This window comes from Triplophysa rosa, linkage group LG17, assembly GCF_024868665.1.
Source record: "Triplophysa rosa linkage group LG17, Trosa_1v2, whole genome shotgun sequence".
Taxonomy (NCBI): domain Eukaryota; kingdom Metazoa; phylum Chordata; class Actinopteri; order Cypriniformes; family Nemacheilidae; genus Triplophysa; species Triplophysa rosa.
In genome coordinates, this window is record NC_079906.1 from 16,528,023 (window position 1) to 16,554,784 (window position 26,762).

General features: G+C 40.3%; 1 protein-coding gene across 2 annotated transcripts in view; it reads left to right on the forward strand.

The window, feature by feature from the left end:
* The window catches only part of sema6bb (sema domain, transmembrane domain (TM), and cytoplasmic domain, (semaphorin) 6Bb), a 104,441-nt gene extending 78,722 nt beyond the window's left edge, over nt 1–25,719 (forward strand). For both annotated transcript variants that reach the window (XM_057356846.1, XM_057356845.1), the window contains 4 exons: nt 62–202; nt 2,524–2,601; nt 5,642–5,700; nt 20,759–25,719. In XM_057356846.1, coding sequence (XP_057212829.1) covers nt 62–202; nt 2,524–2,601; nt 5,642–5,700; nt 20,759–21,639 — 1,159 coding nt within the window. In that variant the 3' untranslated portion in view covers nt 21,640–25,719. The remainder of the gene's footprint in view (nt 1–61; nt 203–2,523; nt 2,602–5,641; nt 5,701–20,758) is intronic.
* The last annotated feature ends 1,043 nt before the right edge of the window (nt 25,720–26,762 follow it).

Sequence of the window (26,762 nt, forward strand, 5' to 3'; positions counted from 1 at the left end):
TTTGACTTTCTCTCTGCGCTCGTAATTTCTGGTAAATTGATTTGGACTGTGTTTGTTCCAGGTGTGGGCCGGACTCTCCTCAGGCCAGACAGCTGCTGTCTCTCACGCTGGACCGCATCAGTCACAGCCTCCTCCTGGCTTTCCCATCCTGTGTGATCAAAGTGCCTGTAGCGCGCTGCCAGCTGCATTCCCGCTGTATGAAGTGAGTGACACACACCAAAACTCTTCGGGTTTGAAATCTTACACAGCGAAGTGGCATCTTTTACTTAATACAATTAAACACTTACATATACAGTACACAAAGACAAGCGTTTACCCACCTGTCTAAGTAGGGACTTCCCATTGGCTCATTGACATTGTTTTTTTATTAAAGGTCCAGTGTATGAAATCGCCTAAGATGTTGTCATGTTTTCACTTCATTGACGAAAGACATAACGTATTTACCAATGCGTTCTGTAGAGCAGTTTGTCCGTTTAGGGCTACTGTAGAAACAACATGGCAATTCCATGCGAGGGGACCAGCAGTATGTAGATAGAATAAGCTTATTCTAAAGTAAAAAAAACTGAACGCTTCATTATGTAAGGTCTTTATACACCTCTAAAGACATAGTTATGTATATTATATTGCATTTCTGTCAATAGATCCTCCAAAAAAATTACACACTGGACCTTTAAGCTAAATATTTTAGAGTAATCCGAACCTATATTTTAAACCTAAACCTTTAACAGGATAGTTTACCCAAAAATATCATAATTTATTCTCCTTGTAAATTACTTTTTCTTCTGTGGAACACAAAATATATTTCGAGAAATGTCTCAGTGGCTTTGAATATATACAACGGAAGTCAATGGGGCCCGATGTTTGGTCATCAACATTCTTCAAAATATCTTCTTTTGTGCTATGCTCAAGAAAGAAAAGGCGCTTTCCAACCAGATAAGTTCAGGAACAAAGTTCCGGAACGAGTAAAGAGGGCTGTCGTTCGTGAACTAAGTTTTCCCTCAGGCCATTTCCCCGATTGCATTCGTACCTGTAAAAGGAACTATTTAGTGACGTAAGCCGGTCGCAGGCAACGTCATTTAAGCACGTCCGTCAAACAACGACAAACAACCAAACAACAGAAGTTCGGCCAATCAGCGTTTGCTTACATCACGGATTGTTCCTGTCCTGCTGGCTTAGACCCTATCTCGGAGAAGGAGCTAAAGTGTTCCTCCAAAAAGATTCTCCGGAACTAAGAATCTGTCCGGTTCCTGCGGTGCGAACACAACAAAAAGCAGGTATTTCCTGCAAATTTTCCCAGAACTATGAAATCGTTCCTGTGGTGCGAAAGCCCTTAAAGTCATACAGGTTTGAAATGACAAGAGGGGAAGTCAATTATGAAAAAGTTTAGGGAGAATTATCCCTTTAATCTTTTTTCCATTTAAGGATGTCCCTTTTTTGTATTAATTTAGTTTAATTTTCAGATATGGCGGCATCTATCTATAGATCTATAAATATCAATGCCAAAATATCAACCCTTACCTGCAATCAAATAAAAACCTTCAAGTTGACAGTAGTACTTCATCACATTAGCTATGGGCATGCTCCTCAAATTCAGAGAACCAAAAAAGTCAAAATACCTTCTGGCTTCATTTTGAATTGTTACAACTTGTTGTATTGTGCTAAGCAGTGGTTGGGTGGCTTGCCAATGTATTAGATTTCTCTTGATACAAAAAAATAAGCAAGTCTGGCCAAAATGCTTGAGGGGAGAATTTATAGAAGCTAATTATTTAGTTGAAGTGCAGCATAACCCTTCGGGACATGATGTTGACCTTTCCATCTCAACATTCTTGAAAGTTTTTAGCCCAAGGAACTGCTTGTGTTACACGACCTTTATACTTGGCAAAAAATGTGCTAGCTAAATATACACAGGACCTCCTGTGAGGAACACAGCAAGTGGGATCCGCAGGAACTTCCTCAGCCCAACCAATAAATGGATTTGATAAATCTATCCCATCTATACAAACACAGATGCAATGGATTTGCATCTGAGGCACAGTTACAACCATCTGACTTGTAGCAATTAAATATACACACAATCCTTCAGAACAATAAATCTATTGATTTATAAATCTATAACACATTTCTTTTGCGTGCAAAATGTGTTGCTTTGAAGTGCTTTGCTGCTGTATGCTTTAAAAACAAATGGCACTTGGTTTAAATTTTCTTATATAATGCAAGGACCTTCAGGCATTTTCAAGGGTCCAAATCATTTTCGGTTCAACTGTGGACTCTCGCTCTGTTCATAGCTCTTTCTCTGACCAGTGGTCAGGCACATAGTGGAATCTTACACCAGCCTGCATGCTGTGTGCTGGGCCCACGGGCCATCCATGCAGCCTACTGAGGCATAATACTCAATAACACATGTCACGCGTCTAATGTGTGCACTGAACCGGGAAGATCGTACTTGGGTGAAATCCAGCGGAATTAAACCGTATACTGTGCTAGGCTAAGGGATACTATTCATGTTTTCCTGTTTTTTCACAGGAACTGCATCGCCTCACGGGACCCATACTGTGGCTGGACCAAAGGAAGCACCTGCTCTTTCCTCCGCGCGGGTACCAGGTGAGTTTTGAGTCGGGCACATGTATCATAGATTTTATGAGCTTACACCTGTACTGCCTGACACGGATTTATTAGGCATGGCCAAAGAAAGAACCTAATACAGTTTTGTGGAATATATCTAGAGATAAAACACTTATTTGTGCACACTACCATTTAGAAGTTTCAGTGAAATGTTTCTTCTGACCTTACAGACCTTTGATCTGAAGGCATGTGGGTAAATGTCTGATTTTAGTTTAGACAAAAATGTAACTGTGCATTTATGTTTCTTTCATTACAAAATAGAATTGTATTGAACAATGTTATCAATGAAAGTTTTTGGTTGGTGCTTTTGGTTCAGTGGGCTTTTCTCGGCTCCTGCTCCCCTCTCTCATCCCGCCATATAACTATCCAAATAAAGCCGTAAAAAGGCCAAAAATAACTATTATAAATAAATAAATATAGTGTTCTTAAACGCCCCGTGAACCGGAAGTTGCAATCGTTTTTACTCCCGTATTCTGACACATTTCTGAGTGAAAAGGAATTTCAAAGGAGAAAATTAGTGGGCGTGGCTTGCGTTTTTCACTGCAATTGATTGGATGTGTAAAAACAGCTGTTGCATTGATTTTGAAATGAAGCTGGCAGCAGACTGACAGTTGAAGGGGAGGAGTTAACGGATGCCTCGGCCAAGCCGTCTAATTAACGTCATTTGAGATGGATAGTCATTTCAGGGCGGAAGTGCATTTTCAGATTTTAACTGAAGGTTATGAGGGTACATGAATTTAACAAAAGAAAATGACCCACATTGATAAGCTATTTACTATAAACGCTGCAATATTTCATGGAAAAATAAGAATTGTCATTTTTAATTTCACTGGGACTTTAAGCTGTTTGATAAAATGCCAGGAGTTCATTTTTACAAACTCTACACAAAGGGTGACTCCACCGAGGATACTAAGATATAACACTTTTTATTTATTCTGATTTTTAGTCAGACATTACCATAGTTTTGTTAAGTTCTGTCATGACAACTCTCGAAGGGTTTAGCATGGTAGTGTGCATGACATATAAATGTATTTGGTCTTGGCGGAATCGATCTGCTACGCTGATGCTGTGGCGGAGCAAGTACGAAGACTTGCTACTGCCAATACATCCACAACATGCTGCTGTGTGCATATAAGGAATGCTGCTGCTGCACATATAACATATATGAATAAACCCCCATCAAAGCCTTAGATAAACATGAGATTACTCGCTGAGTATGGCTAAAGTCCTTTACGGAAGTCGTGCCGCTCGGCGCCCAACTCCTCTGGGCAGCTATTTACGTCATAGCAAGTCTACAGTCCTATCTACTCGAATGGGGGAATGCAGATATGTCTAAAATCACTGGCAAAAATCACAATTAAACAGCATATTTCCGATCAACAATTAAACATGACACGAACTGTATAATAACTTGGTTTGCTAAGCTTAAATTGCGCTAAAAATCACCTTTTTCGAGGTCGACTCAGGCTGACACAGAACTAAGATGTCATCACGTTTTTGCTTCTTTGCCAAAGGAAATAACGTATTTATGAAATGCTCTCTGTAGAGCAGTTTGTCCGTTTAGGGCTACTGTAAAAACAACATGGCGAATTCCATGTAAGGGGACCCACGGTGTGTGTAGATAGAAATAGCTTATTCTAAGGTGATAAAAACATAACACTTCATTACGTATGGTCTTTATACACCTCTGAAGACAGTGCTGTATATTATATTGCATTTCTGTCAATAGATCCTCAAAAAAATGACACGCAGCACCCTTAAATCTCTGAATGGTAGTGTATATAAAAATAAAAAAGAATTGTGGTTACATTATCATCTAGTGGCTTGCCATGTTTGTTTGATAAATTTCCCTTGTTATTGTTCTTTCTATGTTTAAATACGAGCCCGTTTCACTTGTGAAAGTGTATCTGTCTTCAGGGAGACGGTGTATTGAGTTCTGTGTGCAAATACAGGTTGTCTGCCTGTAGTTCTGACAGCGAAAACTTAAAGAGGGTTTTACCTCAGCACCCTTATCCAATTATAGCCCACTGCTCAGATCTGATTTGATTTACCAAGGACGGTCAACCTGTGGATCGATGCCGTCTTGCATAACACAGAAAAATTTTCATATCAATTGAATTTCGCAGTCGAAAACGCTGTGAAAGTGCTTTCAATTACTGCTGTTTGCTAACATATACTGTACACAAACAGTGAATATGCAAAACAAGTTTTATTTCTTTTGGAATTACCTTGGCTGTTTATCACTCTTTATAGAGTTCTCAGTAAAATAATAATGTTTATCCTCAAGAGAGCGCTGGTTTGGATTCTGGGCACTCGTTTTAATTCTCAACGTGGTTCACCGCTGTAGTCTAAAAACTCTGCCATCTTCTCTCAGAGGAGTTCTGGAGATTACAGCTTTGCGCCTGCAGCTTGTTGAAACATTATATTTTATAGACATTTAACCACACGGGTGCAAACGTATCTTCTGGAAAGCCAAGGCCCGGCAGTAAAAAAAGACCCCTGACTGCCTTGTTGTCTTGGGCTTTGACTAATTGCCGACAATAGTGGAAAGAGGCCGGTCCCCCGGTGCACGCTTTCTGCTGCTTGTAGCCTTCGGCCCTTCCTCTGTTTGACTTGCGCTATTGGAACAAGGCTATTCCTGAGCCGACTGCGGTCGTTCTTCTTCATTAATGTGGCTTTAAGGTAACACAGAACATCTCTAATTGAGCTCTGTGATGTCTCAAGACGTGATGACGCGCCGGGATAGAGTTTAACCCATGCACACGCTGTACATACTTTCAATTGCTTATTATCAAAGCCAAAAGGAGCAAAGGGCAATAACAGCAAGGCTTTTTAGAAGTGGCCTTGAAGACAGCTTTAAGAATAGTGTTTTTCTTTCATAAAATAAATGGTCTTTTCAAACAAAGGCAAAAAACACACAGGCATTACTGTAATTCAGACTCTGCGGTTTTACAGCCTATTTATGTGGTTTTTTGATGAATGATTCAACTACTGTTTCTGTTTCCCCGTTTCACCACAGACTTCCCTTCGAGCAAGACGTCGAGCATGGAAACACGTCTCACTTGGGCGACTGTGACGGTAAGAGAACGTTTTTATTGCAACTATAAAACTCCATCGCACGTTGACCTCCCGTTCTCACGTCTCGCAGACCCACGGCCCCCTCGTTTTCCGCCTCTCGTCCATTTTGAGCTTCTGTTCTGGACTTTGAGCCTCGGTTTGGTGCAATTTGCGCATTCTATTTATGGCTGTCCTTTCATTTCCAATTACAGTCGTCTGTGAGCCTCTCTTGGTGGGGTTCGTTGCAGAAAATCAATCGTTCATTCTGAAATATTCACTCGGTGTGGGACCCCTTTGATCTCACAGCTGATTTCGCACAGGCAACGGTGCGCGTTATTGCCGGGTCCACCACGGGAGACCTCTTCATCGTATGCGAGACACAAACAGTCGAACGTACAGTATAAATATTGCATAATGATCATGTCTGCCTGGCTGGATTTTAATCTGCTCATCAAGAGCTTTTGAAGTTTCCCAGCCTCTGTTTTTGCTGCCGTGCAGAAGCCAGAAGGTGATGGGGTGCTGGAGCCAACTGCTGTATTTGCTGATGTGTTAGCTAATGGAAAAGATCAGTAAATCAGAATAAATAGTCCCTCTTTCACGGTAGCATGAATAACGTCTTGTAACCGAACCATTCCTTCTGTTTTCTGGCGAAAGTACCTTTCATAAAACAGCAGTATATGTTCGCTTTGTTCAAAAACAAAGGGATCTTCTTAGCAGACAATATTTTAAGGCATCACATAATTATGCTGTCTTTTAAGACAACAGTGGCATGTACCATTTGCTGTGTTGACATTCTAAATACAAAACAGATTTAACACTTTTCAATAAGATTGTATTTGTTAACATTAGTTGATGTATTAGCTAGCTAACATGAACCAACAATGAACAATATTTCTACAGCATTTATTAAGTTTCATTTCAGCATTTACTTACATTTTTAATACATTAGTTAATAAACAGTGACAAACATTTATTGGCATTAGCTATAATATTCAGTTTAATAAATGGTGAAAAACTATATTTCTCATCATTAGTTTATGTCAGTTAATGTATTTACTAATGATGACAAATACAAAGTTCTTTTAAAGTGTTATCAGTTAATTTAATTAAAGGGACAGTTAACCCAAAAAATGACAATTTTGTCATCATTTACTCATTTCAAACCTGTATGAGTTTCTTTCTTTCACAGAACACAAAAGAAGATATTTTGAAAAATGTTGGTTACCAAACAAAGGCAGTACCCATTGACTTGGTTTTGTGTCCATACAATAGAAGTGAATGGGTACCGCCGTTGTTCGGTTACCAACATTCTTCAAAACATCTTTTGTATTCTGCGAAAAAAAGAAACTCATACAGGTTTGAAATGACAAGGGAGTGAGTAAAAAAATAATGCTGTATTGTAGATATGATGACTTTTTATTTTATTTTTTGACTGTGTGAATGTTCCTTTTTGCGAAGCGTCCTTGGGTTCTTGAAAGGCGCTATATAAATAGAACATAATATTATTATTATTGTTCCCAGTATTTGTGTGTGCTGTGTGTATTTAAGCGTTTTTACTGTATGCAAAATATCATTAACTTTATCAAAATCAATTGAGTCTCATGTGCAGAGCTCTGTTTGTGTGGCAGGCAGAACTGCTTCCTACGTAGAGCGTTCCAAGTCATCACTTATGAGATTCCATTTAAGTTAGATTGTTTTCTTAGAAGTCAGCTACCTACTGTACATGTAGGCAATAGACATTAAGGCAGCTCGACAGGATTCTGAACAAAACAGTTGGGTTTTAGATGATGTTTCCAAGCGTAGGACGCTGATGTGCAAGTCTGCTTTTCTCTGAACTACTAAAACTATCTTCACTGGAAATGCCATCAACATGTCACTTCGTTCTGGTTTAAGCTGGTCTTCCCAGCAGTGATCCTCAGACCTTCATTGAGAACGTCTCATTTTCCTGCTGTAGTAAATCATGTATAAATAAGTGTTTGCCTTCAAGGCTTTGATCAGCGGACCAGGCAGGGACCCTATCAGGCCTGTCACATCCATCACACCCCTCAAATGTGGTTCTCTTGAGCGTGCAGTCCAGAGAGATGCAGACCCGGGGTTGAGAGGTGGGCAGTTTAGAGGAAGTAACACTGCATCCATCACTGTTTGTGGCTTGAGACTGGCTTTCATCTCCGGTTTAAGGGGATACAGAAAGAGGACTTGGGTGGGCAGCCTCAGTGATGAGATCACCCGAGACTGAACTTCTCGTGACCTGAGACGCATGTTCACATGCATGTCCGTACATAGCTTCAGACGTAAAGATGGCTGATGTTAACAGTTTCTGCTTACGGAGAGAAAAGTGGCCAGTGGAAACGGGGCAGAGGGAAGAATCGATTTTCATCTCTTATCTGGCTTGGTCGGGGGTGAATGATTACTGAGGGTGGGATCCATAAAGCAAGGAGAGAGAGAGAAGCAGAGGGTGAAGGGATACTTGCGGAGAGGAGAGATGGAATAAGCTGTGTATATAGTAGCAGTGCTTGTCAGACAGACGGGAGCCCGTGTCCAAGGACAGGTGATGGGGGTTGGGATGGGTGTAGACGTAAGACCATGAGTGATTTAGAGAGCAAGCTCTGATGTTTCCAGTGTCACAGAACCATCAATGTTGCTGAGAGTCCCAAGGGCTTCGCACCACTATAACTCTCTGACATCTAGCTGCCTTCTGGACAGCAAAAAATGATTTCTTATTCCCTCGCTCGCCCTTGCTGTCTTTCTTACTCTCTTTGTTTCAGTGTAGGTGTCTTTTCTCTTTTTCCCGATGAGTTGATTTAAAATTTCATCTCAAGAACTAATCATTAGTTTATAGTCTATAACTGTGCTACAAACCAAATGTGGGTAGTTGACAAATAGTTGTTTTCTGGAATATAATTGTAAGTATTTTAGGTTTTTTAAACTCTTTTTTTGCATCTTCAAATTTCAAGCATATTTTTTTTTAATCTCAAAAGACCAAGGAAAGCATTTTTGCAGTGTGAAAAGTGTTTTTTTTTAAATGACCTTGTAGTCTATAAATTTTAATGAGGTTGCATTAAACTTGCATGCAAACACAATGTGACTCTTCAGATTTTTTCACCACAAGGTTAAAGGGATAGTGTAGCGAGGAAGGCGGGACGAGAGCCGTGGGGCAGGAAGGCGGGGCCGGTGGCGTGAGTGATAATGAGTATCAGCTGTACGCGCACCGGTCCCGCATGCCTCAGGGGGGAGCTCGGGAGCATAAGAGGACGAGCGACGGGACTGCCGACGAGAGAGGACCGGGCCCGGAAGTGTTAAGTTTTGTTTATGTTCGTGTGGCCGGCAGTTGTCCGTGAGGGGCTGCCGGCCTGTTTTTACTGCTGTTTATTGTTTATTTATTTTTGATTAAAGTGTTTTGAATGTTCGCCGGTTCCCGCCTCCTTCCTCCCGGGTTTCGGCACCAATGTAGCAAAGTTCAATAAAACGGAAGGAAGGAGGCGGGAACCGGCGAACATTTAACAAACTTTAATTCCAAAATAAATAAACAATAAACAGCAATAAAACAGGCCGGCAGCCCCTCACGGACGACTGCCGGCCACACGAACATAAACACAAAACTTAACACTTCCGGGCCCGGTCCTCTCTCGTCGGCAGTCCCGTCGCTCGTCCTCTTATGCTCCCGAGCTCCCCCGCGAGGCATGCGGGACCGGTGCGTGTACAGCTGATACTCATTATCACTCACGCCACGGGCCCCGCCTTCCTGCCCTATGGCTCTCGTCCCACCTTCCTCGCTACAGATAGTTAGCCCAAAAATAAAAATGATGTCATCATTTATTCATTTTCATGTTGTTCAAAACCTGTATATGTCTCTTTCTGTTCTGACTCTTGGAGATATTTTTTAGGAATGTGGTACAATGGAAGTCAGTGAAGGCCAGTGTTGTTTGGTTACCAACCATCTCAAATATGCATTTTTTTGTGTTCTGCAGAACAGGTTTGCAATGACATGGGAGTGAATTTTGGGGGAAACTGTCCCTTGTGCAACATAATCTTTTTATTACATACATTTTTTTTTTACTGTTTTAATGTAGCAGTGTATATAAACACAAGTCCACAGATCATTTACTTTAAACTGAAAAGTCCGTTCACACATAATTATTAGAAAAAATAGTAGAAACAATGTCATTTCAAATCGTGTTGGATGCCACACTGCAGGATGTCATCTGCCCAAACACATTACTTCCATCTTCATCTCTGTCTCTCTTTATTTCTCATCCTTCCTCAGCCTCTCTTTCCCCTCAAACTTCCCCTGGTGTTGAACAACTGATCAGGCAGCGTCTACAGTCTCTCTCATTTTGCTTGTCAGTGAGAGAAGCGTAATTAGAGATGCGTCAGCGCTTCCCATGTCCTGACCGAGCACTTAGCGCTCGGCTTCAAAATGTCAGCTCTCCTTTATTCCTGCTGTTCCGAGGGGAAGCTGATCAAAGTGGATGTAGACATCAGACACTTTAATTTAGTTGACCTGCGAGTCCTGCCCTCCGAGGCCCGAGATGTGCCCCCAGCAGCCACCTGTCGTTCTGCATTTTGAAGGTTTCGTTGGCTCTGTCTTTGTTTCTCTCCCTTCTCTCCATTATTCTTCCTCCCTGTGTTTAGGAAAGCTGCCAGGTTGTGAAAACTTGCGTGATGATTGCCGATGACTAAACTCACTAAAACGCCTGTGCCTGAGAAGGAAACAACAATTCTTGAAACAATTAAATTGTTGTTTGAATGATGGGTACGCATTGTACAAGGGCAGAAATGCAAAATATCTGAATGAAGACTGTGACGATTCACATTTCAGCCAGTTTCCCTTTCTTGCCCGAAATCCTCTTTTCATGCACCGTTAACGCTTTCCAGGTCAAGACCTTTAAGACTATATCGATTACAGGATTACTGGCTGATTTTATGGTAGTTTAACTTCAACAGTATCCTTTTCTTTGTCAAAATATTTGGTTTTGTTATATCGCTAGGTCTTCTGAGGGTTCGAGTATAAAAATATAGCAGCTCTTGGTTAAAAAAAAAACGTAAACGTTAGCCACCCCCCTGTCAGCAACGGGTGCCATTATTTGCACAGAAAGCTCATCGACAAATGCCACCTCTATTAAACCAGGCATCAAAGAAGGGGAGATGTCAGGGTAGGAAAAAAACTGTCACGCTCTGCTTCTGTAACGAATGAATGGGCTGCAAAATGAGTTTCTAGTCAAACCCTCTATCCTAGCATCCAGCTGTTTAACTGTTCTCTCTCCATTACGTTTTCTTTGCCTCTACACTTCACCCCGTGCCTTTCTCTCTTGTGCGTACGTTGCTGCAAAAGCATTTGAGCATAATCACCGAGTTGACACAGATGGAAGCAATTACGTCGCTGTAAAAATATTTCCAGAAGAAAGGTGATGTTTTGAATCGGCAGCAGTGAGTTGCAATCATGATTTAATTGAAGTCCAAGTTACACAGAGTTATGCTAGATGGTGTCATTCTTGCACTGTGGGGTGACAGTTGGGAAATTTGTTAGTCTGAACTGCTGTAATTTGATTTAGATAGCAAGCAATAGCTACCGGAAAAGTGTGGATCACTGAATGTATACCAACATTGTGTTTACATTACGGTTACTTTTACACACTTGACAGATGTTTTTAACCAAAGCAAATTATAATGCTTTATTTATTTTTCAGCAGTGCATTCCCTAATGCTATGTTCAAACCAAACGCGAAGCATCGCATTCCTTGCTCTTTATTACTCGTGGGCTTAGTTTGTTATATTCGCGCGAGTGACGCGAAAAACATTGCGTGGCAGGGAGTGTCTTCACAGGTCCAGTAGGTGTCAATGAGCTCTTCATGCGAATTTCTCTCTTGAGTTAAAAATGTTCAACTTGCATGGAAGATGCGATTGACACGAGTTTGCGTCTATTCTCATCTCTGCATTGACTTTTTATGTAATAGTTCAATTCGCGTTTGGTGTGAACACAGCATAATAAGTCATTGACAGAAAGCTGTGTTGTGTACTGCAGTCTTGACCAGTCAGACTCATGTTAAGAAACAAAATTTACAACCCACCACCATGACCATACTGTATCAGGTTTGTGTGCTCTGCCGAGTGTGTAGGGTGGGTGTCATCGGTTTTATAAGAGAGATGGTTGTGTTTGTGAGTGATGTACTGCTCTTGCCCTCTGGACCCTACAAACACTCCCACAGGGGCAGTTCAGTTCCTCCTGAAGTTCAACACTGCATGACCTTCATGTCCAAGTCATTAGTTCAGTCACTTCACGGGGAAACACGGACGTGTATGTAAACCCACACATATTTCACATGCCTCCGAAGGTCTTTCTTGCAGGGTGAGCCATACCGAAGGCTGTCCAGCAGATCAGCCATGCGGAGAACATTGAGAAAGCTTCAGTGTGGCCAGAAATGTGTGGGGGTTGAAGGAATGATAGACAAGAAACAGGGAGTCAGGTCAAAGTCAAAGTTTTATGTGCAGCACAGCAGACGGCAGTAATTATTGGTGTAAAAAATATGTATGTTTTATAAGCTTCAATTTAAAGGATTTATGTATACATAACCCCATTATTGCTTGGACGCATTTATATTTATATATGTATGGTTATGTGCACTTCTGATTAGATGGTAACAACATTTTATTGACTCTTCTTGTTCTTGTACTCTGCACAATACAATAAAGTTAAATCTTATCTAATATGTAGTAAACTAGGTTTGAAATCAATTTGATAAAGTTGTACCTTCAGTAAAAGAATGCTATAATGTGTATATATAAAGTGAAATATATGACTAAAGTGCTGTATATAAAATATGAGCTGTGTGCGCCATAAACGAATAAAAAGGGAAGGTTAACCAATGTGAGTGGTATTGCTGAATATAAACGTCATTTTAGAGCCGTTTTCTTTCTTTAGTTGTTGCAGTATTATGGGTTGGAGTAGAAATGAATATTTGCACGTTACGATGAGGTTTGAGTCATGTAGTTGGTGCTGCGACACACACGTGGTCAACACAAATCCAATATTTCCCTGATCCTGTACAGTCCTCTTCCTCCCATCATTTCTAGTCTACTCGAGAGTGAAATTAGCATGGATATACTGTATGTGTGAGAAATGTAAGGTTATGTGCATCTCACCCTCATTGGCCTGTCAGTGAGAGACTCAGAAGGGTGGAAGGACAACAGCACCTGCCACGGAAGCCTGGAGCACAGCCACCGCGTGTTGTGCTGTTGAGGATGTTGCTGTGGTGGTTGCCAGGCGTGTTGACAGGGCATGAAGAATCTCCGCTATAGATCATGGTGACTGGGTGAAAGTGATAGTTCAGACAGGTGTGTGTGTGTGAACATAAAAACACTGCAGGCTGCTTAAGCAAAACTATATATGACTTAAAGAGGTTTAAAAAACATTGCCTGATTATAAACGTGCATGTGTATATATACACCCTATGTTCATAAGTTTAGGGTCACTTGACTGATGCTTTTCACGATCTTAAACATGTACGTTCTAAATTAGTTATGTGGAGGTGTTGTGCCAACATATTAATTGCTTTTAACACATTAAATTGACACAGAAAATAACACATAAATTCCTGTTATTACAAAATTCAAATGTGTTTTAAATGTTTTTGAAATGAATTACAGGTACAAAATAATGAAGAAAAATCTGCCATTGACCCTAAACTTTTGAACAGTCGTGAATGGCCACTGCAGTGATTGATACAAATAAATTTATAATTCAGAAAATGTGCAGAAAGAAAATCCAGATGTCCCAGTCGGCCCAAACCGGCAAACTCAATATCTCAGTTCGACAGAGAGCACAACTGTTAGTACCAGAGTGTTAACTTAATACAATAACCAAGTGTTTTCAGCTGCGGTAATATACTGCCATTTGCAGAACACACTGACAGGTGAAATTTACGTCTAAAGCATGCTGGAAAGATTAACTTTAAATTGAGGTTTCGAGATTGCGGCGCATGCAGATTGCAATTGGCTCAACTAATGGCGCAGTGTTGCTTTCTGAATTTATAACCCGCTGTGGAATATTTCTTAATGATTTCATTTGAGAGTTCTCTTGTTTCGCTCCTAAGTAGAGGCTATCAATTTACAAGCTAACTTCCTGTTGCTGTATGGCCCATGCGAGCCACGTCTGTCGCATTGTGATGCAGTTTGTGCATTGACGCACTTCCATGATCCTGCATACTTGTTTGATAATTAAACACAGCTGAACGGGCTCTCATCTGCATCCTCATTAGGATCTGTCGGCAACAGTTGCTACGATTGAGAGAAGCTATGTCGAAAAAGCATGCGCTAATTGACTGCAATTTATTGTGGCTGACTAGGCGGCGTCTGCAGAATGTGGAAAAGGTGAGCACGCAACAATAGGGAACAGTGCTGCGGCAGTCGACCGTTTCCTTTTTAACGCCGACTCCTGTGGGGCGGCTCATATCCATGTCCGGCCTACTCTCAACAGCCCTCATTATTTTAAACAGTACCTTCTATTTAGTTTCATGTTAATCATCGTCAAGCGTTGTGGATTATAGCTGCACAATTAAGTTGGAATTAGAAACCCTGAACCAGTGCCAGGAAGCCTTTCACCTTATTGGAATGATATAGGCCACGAGCAGCTCGCTCTTTATTGAAAATTATAGAAAAGCTAATTGAGAACACATGCAGCTGTCCGTAAACCTGCAGGCTGTATATTAACCCGGGAGTTCAGCTTTTAAATGTAAGCTAAGACGCCGTAAATGTCTTTGCCACTATCTTTTTGTAAACACCCTATCTAGAACCAGACGGGTTAAAAAATTGCAGATTTTGTCTAAGGGGCTTTCATTAAAACCTGCTGAAAAGACAAGCTCAGACCAGCGTAACTATACTGGTTATATTTACGTTTATACATTTGGCTTTAATCTAACATGACTTAAAATGCTTGATGTATCCATTTTCTCAGAATATGTAACATCATGCTGTACTTGTTAAGGTACGGTAGTGCTGGGTAATTCTGTTTTGGTGAATTAAAGGAACAGTTCACCCAAAAATGAAAAATGTCTTCATTTATTCAGCCTTAAGTTGTTTCTTTGTTCTGATGAACACAGAGAAAGATATTTGGAAGAACGCTTGTAACCAAACAGTTCTTGGCCACCATTGACTACCATAGTAGGAAAATTGCTTTATAAATGTCTTTGTTCTGTTGAACACAAAAGAAGATATTTTGAAGAAAGTAGGAAAGCAAACAGTTCTGGGGCATCTATGACTACCATTGTAATAGTCAATGGTGGCCAAGAACTGTTTTCAAGCATTCTTCCAAATATCTTTCTCTGTGTTCGTCAGAACAAAGTAATTTATACAGATTTGGAACAACTCGAGGTTGAGTAAATGAAGACAGAATTTTTTGTTTTTGGGAGAACCGTTCCTTTGACAAGTATCAGACCACCATTTAGTAGACCAGCATAGTTATGATGTTTGTCACTGCAAATAATGTGTATCAATCATTGTGATCTTTTTAATGATGTTGGTTAAAATAAAAATTATTGTTGTTTAGAACCTGTATGACTTTCTGTTAGTTCAGAGGCCGTTTGTAGCTCATCAGTAGATATTTTGAGAAATTGCTCATTGGTTCTGGGTTAATACAACTTTGTAAGTCGCTTTGGATAAATGACTAAATGTCAATGTTGGCCAATGTTGTTTGGTTACCAAAATATCTTCTTTTGTGAGGGGGAATAAAAATTGGGTGAAAGGTTTGCTGTAAGCTAGTTAGAAAGTCTTGGAGGGTCACTTGCATACCACACTAAAACCAACTTATGCCTCTGGTGTTACCGCAAAGCAGAAAAACTAAGACTTAGGCACAGCAATAGAAGAGCGAAGAGTCGAGCGCTAAAGAGAGACACACAGAATAGCCTGCAGTCTTTCAGCAGAGAAGGAAAGAATGAGAACAGAAAAAGCGTGCGCGTGTGTGTGCGTGAGAGAGAGAGAGAGAGAGAGTTAGAGTGAAGGCAAGAGAATTCAACGAGACAGACAGAAAGAGAAAAGATAATGAGTAAAGCCAGTGAACCATAAGCCGCTACACACACACACGCACTCCATGTGAGCCTCGTGTTAACACACACACAGCAGCTCAATCTAATGCAAAGCAGAAACTACTGCAAGAATAACGAGTTGCATGAGTTACATAAGCCAGCATCTCTTCACAGCAGATAGGGACCTGCTTGCAACACACACACGTTTGTGTGTTCAACCGCTTTTCACCCTGCGAAAGAAGGTCGGTTAATGAAGAAACCCTGGGAAGGTTGGAAGTAAGAAAATCCATATTCCACCTGAGGTTTTTAATGACGAGATCTCTGCGAGGGCCCTGCTAGTATTTCATTAGCCGCGTCTCCGCTTACAGGTTGAAAGAGGAGAGAGAGCGAGCGAGGAGGAGTGCAGAAGAGTGATACAGGGAACTAAAGAATAAGGGTGCATCCCTAGAGACAGACAGCCAGCAGAAGATGAAAGAACGTGGCGGAGTAAGAGAAAGGGGAGGGGTGGAGGAACGAGCCAGGGAGGATGTTCACATAGATAGACGGATAGATAGATAAGCAACAAACATCAAACCGAGGGATCTACTAGTGAATAGGTCTATGGAATAAAAGCTAAAAGCAAGGCAGTTAGTCCCTGGGCTCTGGGTCTTTTAGCACTTGGCCTATTGCCTTGCAAGACCAATTCTAACTAGACCGATCCACCACTATTGTTCACCCGTAATTGGAGCTTCCAGCTCAGGACGAGCTCGTTGTTCTTCAGGCTGGAAGTCCGGCTGCCTTCCATTAAGCTTTTAATAAGTAAATGGGGAAAGAGGGATTCTGTCACACCATCGGGAATGAGAAAAAGAAAGGCCTGGTGCCCCCACATCCACTCCCATCTTTTTGTTTTGTTTCCTTTAGCCGTCACGACAAAGCTAAGTGGCTACAAAGGCAACATCTATAATGGCACAGATCTATTCATCGTGTACACGCACCACATCTTTTTTTTGTGATAAACACATTGCAGGCGAGAGAGAGAAGAAAGAGAGATTTTTTTAATGCATCTCTTTCTCTATGGAGAAAGGCCGGTGTGGTCTGGGTAATATTTTTCGAAACACCATCAGGGCTGTGCCCGGGAACAAAACATCTCGCACATGAGTGTTTGATGTAGGTCGTAGTGCTTCGTACAAACTAAAGCCCTATTTAGTCCTCCAGTTTTCCCTGGGAATTGAAGGTAAACTTGTTTTCACATCTGTCTGAATTGAATACTTCTCTCTCTTTACACCTGTTCCTTGTTCATTTTCACGTTTATGGTGTACTGGAACTACAGCTACTTAAAGGTTTATAGCAATTATAAAGGTTTAAAGGTTTATAGCAAAAATATTTTAATAAATATTAAAATGCATTAACAAAAGTAGACATTTTTCTTTTATTTTCTTTTAATCTTTTATTTTCTATAAAATGTTGTATTTATATCACACATCCAGAGCACATGACTTTCCCTAGCATTTTCACATAAATAATATCATTATTATAATTGTATTTTCAGTTTTGATTCTTTTTGAATTATTTTTATATTGTCATGTTAATTGTAGTTTAATCTTTAGGATTTTTTTCTGCATTTGTAATAGTGTTAATAATATTTTTTTATAATGCCAAGTTTAATTTATTTTTGTCTTAGTTTAAGATTGGTTTTTATTTATTTTCAGTTGAAAATTTTTGTGCCTCAGCTTACACTTAGGCTATTTCAGTTTATTGCTGTGCAACATTTCTATTTTTTATTTAGTTTTATGTATATGTATATACATATTTATGTATATGTATATAAACAATATTTTGTCCGATATTTTGTTTAATTCCAATTAACAGAAATGTTTTAATAGTTTGTTTTAGTTTTATACTTATATAGAAATGTAATTTATATATTGTCGTTATCCTTCTGAAACCTTGAATGTCCAAATTCGCTGTTTGTCAGGAAATGGAAATGTTTTTTTAAATGATTACATACTGTGTTGTCAAAGTCACAAACATAAAGGGTGACTAATAATAATGATTTACGATTAAAGAAATCACAAAACAGCGACAATATAATAGATTTATATAATCTTGCTTATTATTTCTATAGGCACTTAGAGAAAATCTAATCCCACACAATTCATGTAAATTCACAGACTTCCTATTAATAACTGTAACTCAAACAATTGGAAAACTAATCCCGTTTGAATATCACTTTAGTTTTTTCTGAGCTTTGAGCCCTCAGTGAGTTCATCATGACCTTTGACCTGAGTAGAAGCAATTTCAGAAGGCAGCACATTTGAGCCACCCTTCAGAGTTTGTTTAAAAAAGTCAGAGCAATTTAGTCTTCAAGCAATCAAACATTTCATTATCTTTCACCTCTTTGCCTTATCCTGCATGTAAACACATGAACAAACACAGTCTATACAACTACATCCCAGCATCCCACCCAGTTCACCACATCCTCCCAGACCCCGGCACCCCTGCTCCCCTGTGTCTGACAGGGACCGCATGAATGCCAAGTGGGCTGTGAGACGGTAAACAAGAGCTGTTTTAGTCAGTGGTTCGTGAAGTCAACCGCCACATGCCAACAACGTTTACACAACTTCAAACAGACACGCAACCGCATCCCGCCATCAGCAGCTGAAATATAAATCATAAAGATGATCAAAACAAAAACAAATCGTTTGCCACCCTTCATACAGCAATTAGCACACTGGGAAAAGGTACACACACCTGGTATCTGTCTGGGAGTGGATAAATATACCGCACCCCCTGCCCTCACCACAAACAAATCAGGAAATCCTCTGCTTTTGAATTGAATTAAGTCTGGCAGCTAGCGGTAGCCGGACAGAAACAGATAAACACAACATGAGAAAGGGTGGAGATCAGCTTTGAAGGAATAAAACAAAGTTATAAGGACGGAATGATAATAAATGCATTCACATGAACAGATTGATGGATCTGAGGTGTCAGTTTGGTCGGTCTGTCTCAATGAATGAAATCTGTACTCCGCTGACAGATACAGCTTTTAATTCAAAATGCTCCGTACAGACAAACACCCACACTGAGGAAGCCATTATGAGCTAATTGTCATAGCGGCGTTTTTATTGATTGTGTCCTCATTTTATTTGTGCGTTTAAACAAGCGACTGTGAGTGCTAATTACGCCGGTTTATTTTCACCAAAGTGAAATTGTGACTATTTGTCTCCATTGTGATGCTTTTCAGACAATTTAATTCATTTGTTCCAAGAGCATTTAATCTATAATTGAAGGGTTTTTTTGGTTCTCACTGCTGACTGTAGAAATAAATCTGGCAATATTCAAATTATTTTTTAGTCAGTATGTCATTCATAAAATGTCTGTGTGCTACTTCAGGGGTTCCCAAACTTCCATTTTAGGATCCACCTAGACAAGCATATTTCTCAAGACCCACCGAAATATTTTAAAATGGAAATATGGGGGAAATACACACCTTGTCATTTTATCAATAAAATATGTTTAATTGCAATACCATTACACCTCAGACTTGTGGTACATTATGAAAACCATTGTCATTGCTAGTCATTTATTGGACTACACCCTTTTGGTGTCAATCGCGCCACAAGCAAGTGTCTGTGCGACCCACCTCATTCCACTGGGTGACCCAGAAATATATTGATGCGACCAAACACAGCCACGGAAAAAATAAGAGACTATTTCAAAATTGTTTTCTGTTTTTCTGACTTTACTATTTATAGGTATGTGTTTTGGTAAAATGATCGTGTTTGTTTCATTCTGTGAACTTCCAACAATTTTTCTCCCAAATTTCAAATAAAAATGTACATTTATTTGCAGAAAAGAAAAAACTGGAGAACTGTTGAAAATAACAGAAAAGATGCTCTTTATTTTTTCAGACCTCAAATACTGCAAAGAAAACAAGTTCAGATTTACTTTTAAGCAATACAACAGTGATATTTGCACATTACTTGTGATAACCTCGATTTTTATCACAGTTTTCAGTGTCTTGTCATGCTGTCAGTCTTTCACATTGATGTTGGAAATATATTATATTGCTGTTGCATCTGTTTAAAGTGATAGTTCACCCAAAAATGAAAATTCTGTAATCATTTACTCAGCCTCATGTCATTTCATACCTGTATAAATTAAAGATATTTGTAAAAATGTTAGCAATTTTCAATTCCGTGATATCATTGACTGCTGTAGTAGGAAAAATTAAATGGTAGTCAAAGGTGCCCCAGAACTGTTTGTTTTCCTAAATTCTTTCAAATATCTCACTTTGTGTTCAATGGTAGTGGATGATGTCACAGAACTGAAAATGGCTAGCATTCTTACAAATATCTTTCTTTGTGTTTAACAGAACAAAGAACTTTATATAGGTTTGAAACAACCTGAGGGTGAGTAAATGATGACAGAATTTTCATTTTTGAGTGAACTAGCCCTTTAAAGTTAAGCAAACGTCAATTGGGCTCACATGCAGTCTCTGTTGAACTGAACTTTTGGAGGGGTAGCTATATAGAAATGAGAATATAGATTCAGTCCAGATTTATCGATAACAGTCCTTGGAGCTTGTACTCTGCAGGCGAAAAGGCCTCCTGATATTTTCCCAATTGACCTATTGCAGTTTTTATTCCGGCCTGTTTTCTCATCATCGATAATTCATTAGCGTTCTTCAAAGAACTCGAGGCTTGTCATTTTAAAGTGAATGGTATCCATTGCTCTCATTACACTTTACTTTGTTTGTGTGTCTATCACCAGCGCACAGACACCCAGGGCACTTTTTAATTGGTAAATACGACTCAAAAGCTTCAGCGTTTATCACAATTATTCAGACGTTTTTGAAAGTTAATGTTTCAAAACACATAATGGATGATAGATGCTTTGAATCTGGATGACGGTTATTACAGCTGTTAAAATCTCCATCCACATTATGTAATGAGTGCAATTAGTTTGATATTTTCCTTCTTTGATCTACATTATTTGTAGAGAAGTGAAAAAGAAACCTCAAGGTAACTTAATTTTGTTTGTTATGAATGTTCTCACTGTTTTTCTTTTCTGTGTGTGATTAGGTCCTCAGCAGGAGAGTTTCATCGAGGAACCAGATGGCTTGGTGTCTGTAAACCTTCTGGTGGTGTCTGCAGTTTCCGCGTTTTCCACCGGGGCGGCGCTGTCGGGTCTGATGGTGTGTTGGTTGATGAGCCTCAAGCACCGGCAGCGATCCAGGGGAGGTGGAGCTGGCTTGGGGAGTCGACGCAAGAGTGAAAAAGAGCAGAGCATGCTGCGACACAGCCGGAGTGGTTCTGTGATCAGCGTGACACGAATCAGTGGCGATCGCCCTCGCTCTCAAGTGGAAAATATGTTCACCAATGGCTGGCCGAAGTCTGGAGACATGGACCCTGGACTTCCTACACCCGAGCAGACTCCACTACAGCAAAAACGTCCTTCTCCGAACGTTCACCTCACAGACTGCGATTGGGACCAGACCCATACGTTCCTCACGCAGACCGGGACGCCCTGCCCAGCTAACTCTGCAGTCATATACCTGAGCTCCAAATACCTGCAGGGTGGGCGGCAAGAGGGATCGGGTGATGTGCCCCCTCATTCTGAGCGTCAGCGTTATCTCATCCTCTCCCACCCGCCCAGTCAGCGGGAACAGGGCGGGCGAGGGTCCGCCCCGACAACCTGCAACTCTGCGGGTGAGTACAACTATCCAGCGACCCCTCAGGACTCCCCCGATCGTAGGAGGGTGGTGTCGGCTCCGACCACGCAGATGGACTATGGCGAACCATTGCGTTGGTCCCGCGACAGGTTAAATTTTAATAGTAACAACGCAACTCCCTCCAACCACCACCCTTATCCAATTCAGCCCCGCACTAATGCTGCGTTAGTGCGACCGGCCCACCATACCCAGCGGGGTCTCGTAAGTGAACGTAACCCTAACGGACAGTGAGTCTGGGCATATTCAAGGCCTTCAGAATCGTATCACCCCCCCAAGACAGACTCAGATAAGACTCTCCTTTTGTAATTCTGCCCTACCTGTCCTTACTCACTGCCATCCAGTGTCTATATAATCTCCTATGAGTGGCTGAGCTCTGAAGATGTGACAAATCAGCCAGCTATTACATGAGTGAGAGAAAACAAGCGTGTTGATGGTGTTGAAGCTGTGGTCCTCAAGGCTGCTCACCCAGCTTGTGGCACGACGCTACTTAGCGCGTTAGCACATTAGCGGCTTCTATCACGCCCTGTCCAATCAAATAGAAGGAATGCTTAGGCGATGGGAGGTAAAATGCAACATAATCATATTCTCGCAAACGGCTACGTGGACTGTTTACCAAACAGATGTAGTCACGGATTGTCTTTCTGTGTAACCTCACGCCCTGTGAACAATTCAATGGATGTGATCTGTGATCCGCTGTGAAAGACACGCAACCGTCACGCCAAAACTGGGTGTGTAGCCAGAAAAATTTGTGTTAATGTGAACACAAACAGCCACACGGTTGACTGACACTGGAGTTTCATAAATGATTCTGATGTCAAGTGACTGATTTCCCCGTCCCCTAACCCTGTATTAAATGTCAGGAAGCAATCAAGACAACTGCCATGTGACTTTATCTAAAGACCTGTGTGCTGTTATATCAGGTGTGAGTGGGTGAAGAACAGTGTTAGTCAGAAGTCATGGATGAATCAGGCCAAGCTTTGTGGACACCAGCCCTAACAGCACAGAGCAGAGAAGCACTGTGGAAAATACTTTTATTGTGTACAGGAAAATATGTTTGGGTGGACCCATTTATTTTGGTTTTATATATATTATATATAGTTTCCAAAATGAAGACAGTTTTGGTGTGTTTTGTTTTATACATACACTTACAAGAGAAGTTGACCGGAGCAAAGCATATGAAAGCATATAGAGCTCTCTCTCTCTCTCTCTCTCTCTCTCTCTCTCAATATACAGTACCAGTCAAAAGTTTGGAAACACTTGACTGAAATGTTTCTAATGATCTTAGAAATCTTTTAATCTCAAGGTATGCTATTGTAGACAAAAAATAGAATTGTGCCAACATATCATTAGAAATCAAAGTTTTATTTAACAAAAATTGGAATGGATGATTAAGACCGAACAATGATTAAAAAGCAGCCAATAAGACCGCTGAATAGAACTTTTAGAGTTAAGCTCTTGTGAAGGTGATAAAATATAACATAGTTTTGATTCATTTATACAACAACAACATTTATTTATAGAAGCACATTTAAACACATTATAAATTGTTTCGCTTTTAGTCACAACGTAATACTTACAGTTACAATTGTCCTACTCCATAGTTTTGAAAAATGTGCAATTATTCTAAAAAGTTACAAATCTAAATAAAGAATGAGCGTTTCCAAACTTTTGACTGGTAGTGTCTATTATAATTGCATTGTATATATGTTTCCTAAAATATATATTTTTAATATACATACACGTGAAGTTGATTAGAGCGAAGCGCGAAAACACTTTCCCTCTTTCTATCTCTTTCTCTCGCTTGATTTCCCTCTCTCTGCAGTCCATTGACTAGAATGTGAGCATGGTTGTCCGGGCCGAGTAGAGCCGCTAGGGAGCTGCATTCAGAGTGTATCTGCGACACTGAGACTCTTTGTCCGGCCCAGCCAAAGGAGACCATCCCAACAACAAATAGCCGTTAAGAGTCGTGGCCTCAGCCTAGGAGAATGTCAATGAGATGCCAGACAGATCGGGCCCCTCCGGGTCCCCATTCACTGCCGGCCCTCAGAAACCACACAGAATCACGGGGCAGATGTATACAATGTTACATTTAGATGGAGAGCAAAAAAATCAAACCCACAGAGCTGCCCGTGGCCCTGTGCCCACTTCAACCATGGTTCACTTTCCTCTGGCCCTCTTTGGATTGGTGTTTGTTTGTTTCGGGGTTGTAAACCCCACGGGAGGCATGAAAGAAACCGTGAACTATTTGATTCATTTACCTCTCAGTGAACGACGTTATCTCGGTTTTCTATCCGAGGGCTGCCCATAATTTACCTAGCGTTACACCAGTGCCTCCACTAGAGGGCAGTCATGCATGTTGAAAAAGCAGGTTGTGGCGCTCAATGCCTGAGAGGGTTTTGACGTGTCAGCAGCACCTAATGTTTCACGATAAAGCTCGCTTAAATTCCAGCATGAAAGATACGTCTCTGTTTGAAAACATGCACCAGATGAAAATTCTGCTGTGGTGTTGATAGAGAGCTTGTTGTTATTTTAATACAAATGGATGAAAGCGCTGAAGCGGAAGAGTAATGGAGATTAATGAAGTGTATAATTTATAGGTTTAAGTGCCAATGCATGAGTGACTTCTAAGCAACAACTGAATGTGTAATTTACACTTTCAAGCATGTTCACACTGTTGTTTATTTAAACATTCGTCCACTCTTTTACTCTTTCCCCTCAACCTAAAAGCTTGCAACACTCGAATCCATAGATGGATCTTTGTGGCCCACTACCTGGTAAAAAAAAATCTGCCCGCCCATGCATGCTTGTGCCCATCTCGGGGACTTTCTCACTCCGCTGCACCATTAGGCGGAACATGCATGATTACACTAAGTCTTGGCCTAATAAGGCCCAGAGATGATCATGAGAGATGTGGATGTGCAGAAACGCAGTCACCCACTTGCTTACAGTTCTTTAAAGCCTGATTTTAGAAGGCAATTTCATTAGATGTGGGCAGTAACACCCCAGGCAAAAAACGAAAGCATCAGACATGCAGCGCATGTCCGAGTCTTTTTTTTTAGGTAGATAGGACAGCATTTCTTATTGTATTATTTCCCAGAACAATCTTGAACCCCACAAACAAACACCAACCCAAAGTGGTTTAAAGTGTGTAAATATCTGAGCACCCAAAAAAGTAAAAAAAAGGGAAAAAAGAGGCTGTGAAATGGAGTTAATTTGCGCTCTAGCTCTATAAAATGTGTTCCCGGGAAAAGAAAATAAACAAGACTTGTTTCACTGTTTTCCTGCGTCGTAATTCTCCTAAATGGAGCCGGTCGTAAAAACTCTGCTTTCGTTTCGTTTGGACAGAATATATCTTGAGCGTTTCATAAATCTGCCTATTCTCCATCTTCCAATTAAAATGCTGTCTGTGAACGATGATGACATGTGCTGCAGCTGCAGGCATTCACAATGTCAGAAAGGCTGCTTTTCTGTTTTCTGCCTCGCCTTTAAAAGCTCTGAGATTCTTATATCCCCCAGACATAAACTGTCAGAACTAATGGGCCACCCTAAATGAGAGGATGCAAATGAAATGGTTTGTTTTGAAATGACATGACATGCTTTCACTCTGCAACATGACAAGCACAAATAGAGTCTGCATCTTTGTAAAGTTGTAGAGAATATATTATCCATTGCTGATATCTTCATTTTTATATTTGTTTGTTTTGTTTTTGTGGTAATGTTTTAGGTTGGTTTACGATTTCATGCAAGTGATTTAATTTGCTCTCTGGCGTGTGGATTTTTAAAATTATATGATGACAATGATTTTGCTGCGACTGTGATCTGAATATCAGTGTTTGATCCTGATTCATGAACTGTGCAAAGCCTGTACTTAAAGATCGAACAGGAAACGTTTCTTCTGAAAGAAAGGAAGAAAAAACACTTTTACCTTGATGGACTTCTAATCTGTATTACTCCGGAGGCTGTTCGTGTTACTGGGTCCATTGTCATTAAATGACAAGCCGTGTCCCCTTCAGTGTACATAATTATTTCAGTGCTTAAATGTAATTTAAGTGAACTATCTGCATGAACAGAGCCTCGGTCCCAGTCCACAGAGGTAGTGTGTACTACTACACGACATGCTACTGTGTGCCCTAATGTTCTCCACCAATCAGACAGTCACATGCATGCTTTTCAAATCAACAGCACAAATGCACACGTATACCTACACCCACATATTTTTGCATTTGAGAATTCATTGTCCTCCGTTCTGGTTGTCATTGAGCATGGAAACTGCTCTGTTTTATCATTTCCTGTTTTAATAAACCATCAAGAACCTAACCGAGCGTTCTCATTTTATTTCTCATATCACATGACATTTGATATATTTTACCTCTTTGAAAACTGTGAGACCTTTAAAAATGATTAAGAGGGTAATGTGTGGTCGGTTTACAACCATATTTATACCTACTAAAGGAGTGTTATTTTAGAAACCACACACTGTTTTTTAAAGGAAGTCTTAACACAGAACTTGGTAAGAGGAACCGACTGAAATTTCTCCTGTTGTTTGTTTTTACAGAAGACCGAAAAGTAGTACCAAAAAACATCTAATACCTACAACACTTATAAGTGCAGGCCTGTGTCACCGCGCCGTGTGACAAAAAAAACCATTCGAATGAATTAATAGTGTGTGCGTATTAGATGTTTTTTGCCATGACAGCTGAACTTCAAGGAATTTAAACAGGCGCATAATTTAAAACATGCGTTCATAACATAGTGCAGCACTTTGTATAACGATTGGCTCATAATCATAATGAATGAAGTACGCGGGGCTGATTTAAACACATATGAGCCGCTCTTGTGATACCATAAGCGAATTGGTCTGCGCACAGCGCGCGTGAGGTTAAACACATCTTATCAACCTCAAACCGAACATTACGATGGATTCTATTGTGCTGAGAAAGATCGCTTTGTTTATGTTTTCTTAAAAGCAGTAAACATAGAAAAGGTTTGTAAGGACATAAGGGTAAGTAAACTATGACATGCCATATTATGAGCATTATTTTTGGGTGACCTGTCCCTTTAAATGTATCAATTTAATTTTTAGATTTAGATTGCATTTTTCTACTTTAATCAATATGAACTTTAAACCTGAAAAATACAGTATTTGCTCCTCAAGTCAGTTTGCCTTGGTTCATACTCTTGTATTCGTTTAAATAAAAGCCAAGAACTGTTCGAAGATCAGTACTTATCCTCACAATGATTCTTTATGCATGTTCTCCCTTCTATTACACCGCAGAGTCATTTGTGGTCTGCAAGTAACATAACCAGCATGATTACTGATTCGTTGTAATTTATTTGTAGAAATGCCAGAAATC